The sequence below is a fragment of the Panulirus ornatus genome, chromosome 67, assembly GCF_036320965.1.
Source record: "Panulirus ornatus isolate Po-2019 chromosome 67, ASM3632096v1, whole genome shotgun sequence".
In the NCBI taxonomy this organism is placed as follows: Eukaryota; Metazoa; Arthropoda; class Malacostraca; order Decapoda; family Palinuridae; genus Panulirus; species Panulirus ornatus.
In genome coordinates this window covers 9,551,683-9,561,682 of record NC_092290.1, presented here as the reverse complement: position 1 = coordinate 9,561,682, position 10,000 = coordinate 9,551,683, and the positions used below count along the sequence as shown (strand labels likewise).

The following is a 10,000-nucleotide window of genomic DNA, read 5'->3' as shown; positions in this document are numbered from 1 at the left end:
ATGCCCGTTCTAACCCTCGGGTCGAGAAAAGGTCGTCTAGCCTCGCACTCAGGGACCTTAGAGGACTGAGAGTCAGTGTAATCTTCCCTCTCTGTATCTCTGGTCGTAGATAGGTGCTCTGGATTCCTCTCTTCATTCCTCTTTTATTTCGATCCTTTTCTGTCGCCCAGCTGATCATGACACACACCCACCAACCCACACAGCCATCTCTCCACTCCACACCTCCCCTCCGCCCACATACCTTGAGCCACTCGTAGATGGGCGTGGGCGTGCCCTCGATGGGGCAGAAGAGCTTCACATCCTCGCCCGCCCGCGCCGTCTTCTGCTCCGACTCCCTCTGCGTCGTCCGTCTTGGGGCGTCTGTAAGGAAGAGGAGAGGAGGAGGGGAAGTGAGTGAGTGAGTGAGGCCTGTCGGAGAGTGAGGCAGGGGGAGTTCAAAACATTGGAGAGGGAGGAGAGGGAAGCGGAGTTCAAAACATTGTAGAGGGAGGAGAGGGAAGTGGAGTTCAAAACATTGGAGAGGGAGGGGAGGGAAGCGGAGTTCAAAACATTGGAGAGGGAGGGGAGGGAAGCGGAGTTCAAAACATTGGAGAGGGAGGAGAGGGAAGTGGAGTTCAAAACATTGGAGAGGGAGGAGAGGGAAGCGGAGTTCAAAACATTGGAGAGGGAGGAGAGGGAAGTGGAGTTCAAAACATTGGAGAGGGAGGGGAGGGAAGCGGAGTTCAAAACATTGGAGAGGGAGGAGAGGGAAGTGGAGTTCAAAACATTGGAGAGGGAGGAGAGGGAAGCGGAGTTCAAAACATTGGAGAGGGAGGGGAGGGAAGCGGAGTTCAAAACATTGGAGAGGGAGGAGAGGGAAGCGGAGTTCAAAACACCGTTGAGGTGAAATGGTAACTAAGGGTACGGGAGGGAGTTCCCTTCCAGTGTGGACACCGACTGTATGAACCAGAGAATGAGTGTGAGGAGGAGGAGGAGGAAGAGGAGGAGGAGGAGGAGGAGGAGGAGGAGGAGGAGGAGGAGGAGGAGGAATTAGCAGTACCAGTATCAAGTGTGGGGTTTTTGAAGTGCAATGAAAGCAAGGAGGTGTGAGTGGTGATGCCAGAGATACGGGGGAAGAATTCACGGGGTATTGAGAAGAGGGGCAGGACAAAGCTATACAAGACCTCAGGGGCCCTATGTGACATTACAACACTACCAATGGTTCACGAAGACACTAGAGAATTAATAGAGGTTTGGAATACAGACCCCCTACAGCGACCATGATGCCTGGACTCGAGATGGACGTCAAAATATAACGAACTTAATGAACGACATATTCGAGGACCAAGCGAAGCCAAAGTGGTGAACACACAGACGACAAAATTATAAGGCTAAGAAGAAGCGAGATTCCACGAGAACTCAGTTTATAACCCATATGTACAAAATGGTAAAGAACACCACACACACACACACACACACACACACACACACACACACACACACACACACACACCCACACAGAGAAGCGTATACGCACAGACAGACAGACCGATAACGCAGCAACGGCGGCGCCCCCCGAGCGTTGCCCCTGGAGGTGGAGTGATGGGGAAGGGAGGCGTCGGCATTCCACAGTCCATAGTAATTAAACGCGATCAAATTATGAAACGAACGGGCGCGCGGAATTCCGATTTTGGAGAGAGAGAGAGAGAGAGAGAGAGAGAGAGAGAGAGAGAGAGAGAGAGAGAGAGAGAGAGAGAGAGAGAGAGAGAGAGAGAGAGGATGGATGGATCACCCAAGACGGGATATTTTCTACCCAGAAGGCCGCAACCCAGCGCTCACAGCCTTTGCGCATGATGACCAGCTCATGGTGCACCTGCTGACACGCCTGTCACACACACACACACACCAGTCCACACACGGGTCGTCTGGGACTGTCCACAACCACCTGTCAAGTTTTCTTTTAAGATTTGCTTTTGTATCTAACAAGTAACGCCCATTCAGTTATTAACTGTAACACCTCGACCACGAGAAATACCACCGAGTCCTCTATTACTAAATACACAAAGGAATGTGACATTAATATTAGTGAAGGTCTATACAAACTGGAGAGCTTTGTCGTAGACAACGTGTGTAAACAGTTCCCTTTTCCTGTCCACATAATACAAGTCTTTATGACAGGCACGATGTTGCCAGACCCGAACACCATCAACCCGAACACCGCCCTCCGGTAACGCTTGTTTACCAATGGCGTCTTAGCTTGTGTATCAACTGGCTGTTCTGCGTCTTCTACCTCATTCTTGTACCTCCCCTGACGATGTGATCGTTACACGAAAGTGCACTTGGGAACTTATTGCGTTTCAATTTCTTCGTGATTTTATACGACGGGAATGGATGAAGGCAGAAAGGATGAATAGGTACATGTGTATATATGTATATGTCTGTGTGTGTATATGTACGTATACGTTGAAATGTATAGGTATTTACATGTGCGTGTGTGGGTGTGTATGTATATATATGTGTATGTGTGTGGGTTGGGCCATTCTTTCCGTCTGTTTCCTTGCACTACTTCGCTAACGTGGGAGACAGCGACAAAGTAGAATATATATATATATATATATATATATATATATATATATATATATATATATATATATATATATATATATATATATATATATATGTAGAAAATGAGTGATGAGAGGTTGACAAAGCGATTAGATGAATCAGAAGTGGAGGGAACAAATTGGAGATGGTAGTATGGTGTGAAAAACATTCTCAGTGCTCAGGGCCTGAATATGTAGGAGGCTGAAAAGGGTGCAGGGGATAGAGCGCAGTGGAGCGACGTGGTATACAGGGGGCGACGAGCTGTCACTAGACTGAACCAAGGCATATGAAACAGTCGGAGAAAACCACAGAAATATCTATAGGGCCAGGTTGTGGAGAGGGGGGGCTGTGGTTTCAGTGTATTATAACTATACAAACAGAATGGAGGAGAGAGAGAGAGAGACCGAGATCTTTTTCTTCGTCTGTTCCTGGCGCTGCCTCTCAAAGAAACGACACTAAATGTGAAAGAAAAGAAAGTGCGCGTGTGTAAATCTATCTATCTATCTATCTATCTATCTATCTATATATATATATATATATATATATATATATATATATATATATATATATATATATATATATTTTTTTTTTTTTTTTTTTTTTATACTTTGTCGCTGTCTCCCGCGTTTGCGAGGTAGCGCAAGGAAACAGACGAAAGAAATGACCCAACCCCCCCCATACACATGTACATACACACGTCCACACACGCAAATATACATACCTACACAGCTTTCCATGGTTTACCCCAGACGCTTCACATGCCTTGATTCAATCCACTGACAGCACGTCAACCCCTGTATACCACATCGCTCCAATTCACTCTATTCCTTGCCCTCCTTTCACCCTCCTGCATGTTCAGGCCCCGATCACACAAAATCTTTTTCACTCCATCTTTCCACCTCCAATTTGGTCTCCCTCTTCTCCTCGTTCCCTCCACCTCCGACACATATATCCTCTTGGTCAATCTTTCCTCACTCATTCTCTCCATGTGCCCAAACCATTTCAAAACACCCTCTTCTGCTCTCTCAACCACGCTCTTTTTATTTCCACACATCTCTCTTACCCTTACGTTACTTACTCGATCAAACCACCTCACACCACACATTGTCCTCAAACATCTCATTTCCAGCACATCCATCCTCCTACGCACAACTCTATCCATAGCCCACGCCTCGCAACCATACAACATTGTTGGAACTACTATTCCTTCAAACATACCCATTTTTGCTTTCCGGGATAATGTTCTCGACTTCCACACATTTTTCAAGGCTCCCAAAATTTTCGCCCCCTCCCCCACCCTATGATCCACTTCCGCTTCCATGGTTCCATCCGCTGACAGATCCACTCCCAGATATCTAAAACACTTCACTTCCTCCAGCCTCTCACCATTCAAACTCACCTCCCAATTGACTTGACCCTCAACCCTACTGTACCTAATAACCTTGCTCTTATTGACATTTACTCTTAACTTTCTTCTTCCACACACTATATATATATATATATATATATATATATATATATATATATATATATATATATATATATATATATATATATATTATCCCTGGGGATAGGGGAGAAAGAATACTTCCCACGTATTCCCTGCGTGTCGTAGAAGGCGACTAAAAGGGGAGGGAGCGGGGGGCTGGAAATCCTCCCCTCTCGTTTTTTTGTTTTTTTTTTCCCCAAAAGAAGGAACAGAGAAGGGGGCGAGGTGAGGATATTCCCTCAAAGGTCCAGTCCTATGCTCTTAACGCTACCTCGCTAACACGGGAAATGGCGAATAGTTTGAAAGAAAAAAGAAATATATATATATATATATATATATATATAGTATGTGGAGGCACCTGTATATGGGAAGGCAATTTCCCTAACTCGACCCTCACTCTGGGAGAGAGGTGGACTCTGATTAAAATGTGTTCCAGTTGGCCTCACCGGGTCTGGTATGAGGCCCTTGCTTTTTACGAGCAAGGCGTACTGCGGCTGGCGAGTGGGGTGAGTGGGGCGAGCGGGGTGATGGAACGGAGAGGGATGATGGGATTGAAAGAGTTGGTTGGGGGGGTGAGGAAAGTGGGAAGGAGGTGGATATTGAGAGAGGGAAGGGAAGTGGGAGAGAGAGGTGAGGGGGGGAAAGAAAGGAGCGACAAGTGAGACGAGGTAAGTGGGAAGGGGTTGAGGGGGAATGGGAATGGGAGGGGTGACAGTAGTGGAAGGGGTGCGTGCAGAGTGAGGGGAGAGAGGTAAGGTAAATAAACAGGAGAGTGTGAAGGGTGTGAAGAGTGAAAGGGGGTGTGAGGGGATGAGGAGGAGGAGGAGGTGAGGGGTGACAGGTGAGGAAAATGAGGTGGGTGAAGTGTGGTAAGAGGTGCGAGAAATGAGGGGGAGGGGGGGAGAGTGAGGTGAGGGGATTGTGAGAGGTGAGTGGAGTGTGAGAGGTGAGTGGAGTGGTACTAGGGAGGGTACAATAACACCAAGGGAGAACCCTGTTTCTTGGGTGTAATGGTGTAGATGTAGTATAAAATATAGTACATGTAAAGTACCATAGTGTAGAGTAGATATAGCGTTGCGTAGTGTAGATGTAGTCTACTGTATAGTACATGTAATGTAGCATAAAGTAGAGTAGATATAGTGTTGCGTAGTGTAGATGCAGTCTACTGTATAGTACATGTAAAGTAGCATAGTGTAGAGTAGATATAGTGTTGCGTAGTGTAGATGTAGTCTACTGTATAGTATACGTAAAGTAGCATAGTGTAGAGTAGATACAGTGTAGCGTAGTGTAGATGTAGTCTACTGTATAGTACATGTAAAGTAGCATAGTGTATAGTAGATATGGTGTTGCGTAGTGTAGATGTAGTCTACTGTATAGTAGATGTCGTGTAGCGTAGGTGTAGACGTCGGGTGTACTACCGGACGGCGGTGGTGGTGTTGAATGGCGATATTAGAGAGAGAGAGAGAGAGAGAGAGAGAGAGAGAGAGAGAGAGAGAGAGAGAGAGAGAGAGAGAGAGAGAGAGTTGTGTGAATATAGTGTGGGAGAGGGAACGAAGTGCGACAGCAAGTGTCCATTACCAGGGACAAAGATCAGCCAATTTTCTTTTCTCTTTTTCTTTTTTTTTGGACTAATGAGAAAATGGCGGTGTCGGAAGCCCAGGCGTCCCCCCCCCCCCCCATCATCTCCCACCTTCCCAGGGCACTGACAATGCTACTTAGCGGCGAGGGCAGAGGGCTGGGAGAGGAGAGGTCAGAGGGCTGGGAGAAAGAGGGGTGAGGTTTGGGAGAGGAGAGGGCAGAGGGTTGGGAGAGGAGAGGGAAGAGGGCTGGGAGAGGAGAGGGCAGAGGGCTGGGAGAGGAGAGGGATGGGAGAGGAGAGGGCAGAGGGCTGGGAGAGAGAGGGGGTGAGGGTTGGGAGAGAGAGGGCAGAGGGCTGAGGGAGGAGAGGGCTGGGAGAGGAGAGGGCAGAGGGCTGGGAGAGGAGAGGGCAGAAGGCTGGGAGAGGAGAGGGAAGATGGCTGGGAGAGGAGAGGGCAGAGGGCTGGGAGAGGGGAGGGCAGAGGGCTCGGAGAGGAGAGGGCAGAGGGTTGGGAGAGGAGAGGGCAGAGGGCTGGGAGAGGAGAGGGCAGAGGGCTGGAAGAGGAGAGGGCCGAGGGCGCTGGGAGAGGAGAGGGCAGAAGGCTGGGAGAGGAAAGGGCAGAAGGCTGGGAGAGAAGAGGGAAGAGGGCTGGGAAAGGAGAGAGTTGGGAGAGGAGAGGGCAGAGGGCGCTGGAAGAGGAGAGGGCTGGGAGAGGAGAGGGGTGAGGGTTGGCAAAGCGGGTACAGACGGACGGTGAGGGCGGTAATGGGCAACAAGAAGTGGGTGCATGAGGGCGGCAAGAATGGCTGAAAACGGTGTATCGTCTCCCCGTTTCCCAAGCCTCGATCCCAGAGTAACTTCCCCGGTCCCCTATCATCTCCCCAGTCGCCAACAACTCGCCCTATCATCTCCCCAGTCGCCAAGAACTCCCCGGTCTCCTATCATCTCCCCAGTCGCCAAGAACTCCCCGGTCTCCTATCATCTCCCCAGTCGCCAAGAACTCCCCGGTCTCCTATCATCTCCCCAGTCGCCGAGAACTCCCCGGTCTCCTATCATCTCCCCAGTCGTCAACAGCTTCCCGGTCTCCTATCATATCCCCAATAGCCAACAAATTACCGGTCTCCTATCATCTCCCCAGTCGCCAACAACTCCCCGGTCTCCTATCATCTCCCCAGTCGCCAACAACTCCCCGGTCCTCTATCATCTCCCAGGTCTCCCCTAACACACCTCCTCCTCCATCCACGTCATAAACCACACCCTCAACTACCTAAGGCTCCGCCCATCTGGAGATGACCGCCCACATTTCAACGTGGCAGACCGACCAGGTAGCTCCTGCCTGGCTTTAGGTCCCCTTCGCCTTGTTCTCTGAGGCCGCTTGTGGGTGATATACCACCACAGTGGTACAGGCTGGCGCGGGGCGGCGTGGTGGGCCGACAGCAGGCGTGGTCACCGGTGACGAGCGGAGTTAACGTGTGGGCGTGGAGATGAATGTGACGGAGGTAGTGGAGTCAGAAAAGGGTATATATATATATATATATATATATATATATATATATATATATATATATATATATATATATATATATATATATATATACCTTATGGTGGAACTAGAGAAGAGAAGTGGAGGAGGTGCGATATTTTGTGAAAGTGGAGCACAAGTGGTGCTCGTGGATGTGGAGTGCAGGTGGTGCTCGTGGATGTGGAGTGCAGGTGGTGTTCGTGGATGTGGCACACAGGTGGCGGCAGTCATGGAAGAAGTGGAGGAAGCGGGCGGACGCTCGCGTTATGGTCCAGATCCCAGATGTGGCCAGAGGGAACCGTCAAGTTGTCCTGTGTGGGAGCACTTCCTCACATCCTTCTTCCCTGAGGTGTTTAGGCGTTTGGGGGAAAGCCAAAGTGGCCTACTTTCCCCCTCACTCCCTGACCTGAGTTGACCCGGCTGGTGACCACCCTCCTCCCCGCAGGGTGACCTGACCTAAGTAAGCACTGGTGGTGCTAGAGGAAACCCAGAGTCGTTGATAAATTTAGGGGGGACCTGTCTCACTGATTCTGTCGCCATAAGGTTCAGGTGTTCCCTCGCGCCGCCGCCTCCCAGCTCCCCCCAAGCGCCGTCCCTATTAATGTCATCCCGCGGGGCGGGTCTTCGCATTCTGGTGGCCGCCCAGGCCTGCTGGAACCCTGTGGGGCAGGGCGAGGCAAGAGAGCGGATATGGGGTGAGGGGTGTGTGAGGAGAGGCGGCTGTATACAGCCCTCATATGAACCCTTATTATTCATCAACGCTCAGTAGTTCTTCAGTAGCAAGGAAAGGCGACCTAACTCTCTCTCTCTCTCTCTCTCTCTCTCTCTCTCTCTCTCTCTCTCTCTCTCTCTCTCTCTCGACGAGGAACAACGGGAGAGAAGGACCCACAAAGATATGGCATGATAAGAAGGGTTTACTATATAAGTGGGCAGTGGACCCGAAGGGGTATGGGAGGAGCAGAGGCGATGGTACCCAGCAGCAGTCAATATGCCATTACCTTTAAGACTAAGCCTCCTTTCCCTCATTTGTCAACTAATCATGGAAAAAATTTTACGAGCTAAATCAGTGAGCAACACTTGGGCGAAGGCGACCTGTCCACAAACACATCTTCCCCAGATCCCCAAGAACCAGCACATAGACCAGCGAGAAAGACATCCTCCCTCCCGGCTTACTATACATACACCTTCATCCCACAACTCCCCCTCTATCTCTCCTCCCTCATGGACATGCACACATCCCTCACCCGGACATCTCTCATTGTCTGTCCACCAGCTACTCCTTCCCCCATCAATTCCGCCCCGCCAACACCCGACATATCTGGACACACCACCTTCCCCTCCCCTCCATCATTATGGAGATGGGGGTCCACCCTTGTCTGGCGAGTAATTTACGACCATTATAACTGGTGTTGGGTAAACCTTGGCCGCCCAGGTATAATTGCCTACCCTGGCACATCACCTCCACCAACGCGACCCATATGACATATGTCCTTGTATTCCCTCTCACGCGTTACGTCCACACCAGCAGACGCACGCACACGTCGATAAATCTTCGCATCCACAAAGCCACATCAAGGGAGAGTACGCGTGCCAGAGATCGGCAGGTCCCAGACCATCGCATTTTGAGAAGCTTAAGACCAGAGGACAAATATATGTGCTGATGATGTCGGACGTTCACTAAACACCCACCCAAACACACACACACACACACAACCTGAGAAGTTGTGAAGACACTCGTCCAAGAAGAAGAAGCCTTTACGTATGTATCAATGATCTTGCTGACCTGGTTTGTGACCTTTCTGCCTCCGGTCACAAAGCGACGTCTTTTCAAGCAGGAGTGACGTGGCACAGACAATATGCCCCAATCATCGCCATCTTGGACTAATTGAAAACAGGGAGCAGGAGCCTATATGCAGTGATACGCAAGTCAGGGTTGGGGGACAAGTGGAGGCATCTGGCGGTGGCCAGAGCTGGTCTACTGACGCCCCCCGTCTCCTCACGATGCCGTACATGAGTACCGGTGAAAGCATAGACGTTCCCCTGCACCGAAAGAACAGCACGACCTCCCCCCTGGCTGAGGGGCGCCCCCAATAGGCAAACGACTCTGCGTCTAAACAGCTCTACTCTTGATGTTTTACACACGCCCAAGCGTCGAGAGGGCTTATGTTATGCCTCGCTAAGGGCATACAAGGCTGGTAAATGTGGCATTAACTCGAGTGGAAACAACCACCGAAGTTCAGGTGGGTCCCAGTTCGACACCCAGTGGGACGCCGCTATCAAGCAGGCGCGTGGAGTGACATCAACTCGAGTGGAAACAACCACAGAAGTTCAGGTGGGTCCCAGTTCGACACCCAGTGGGACGCCGCTATCAAGCAGGCTCCACGCGCGCGGGGCGGGGGCAAACAGGCGGCCTGTGGTATCTTTAACCAAGCCAATTTCCCCGACAAGGCTCGCTCCTTCCAACCCCCGTTGCCACCCACCCTCTCTAGAGCGAAAAGTGCTCGAAATATATATACACAAATAATTACTCCCTCGAAAGCGCTCTGAAATGTACCTGTTTCCAGCGAAAATTGGATAGTCTGTACGCACGGTTGAGCACACTCGGATATATTTTACGATGGAGCTGCTCACTTTTCTCTGTAAATTTTGGAGAGTCGAAAAAAATCTCAGCTGGGCAACCCGTATATAATTCCCCCCCCTCCCAAAAAAAAATTCAAAAAAGATTACGAATAAAACCCGACAAAAATAATGACAAAACTTTAAAGACATGCAATGGAAATGTGATTAAAAAAAAAAAGAAAAAGAAATGAGTAAACCTGTGGCGTTT

General features: G+C 49.9%; 1 protein-coding gene across 2 annotated transcripts in view; it reads right to left on the bottom strand.

Moving 5' to 3' along the window:
* Positions 1-10,000, bottom strand: part of LOC139747125 (fibroblast growth factor receptor-like 1) — a 448,547-nt gene that overhangs the window by 106,889 nt on the left and 331,658 nt on the right. For both annotated transcript variants that reach the window (XM_071659040.1, XM_071659041.1), the window contains exon 4: positions 242-360. In XM_071659040.1, coding sequence (XP_071515141.1) covers positions 242-360 — 119 coding nt within the window. The remainder of the gene's footprint in view (positions 1-241; positions 361-10,000) is intronic.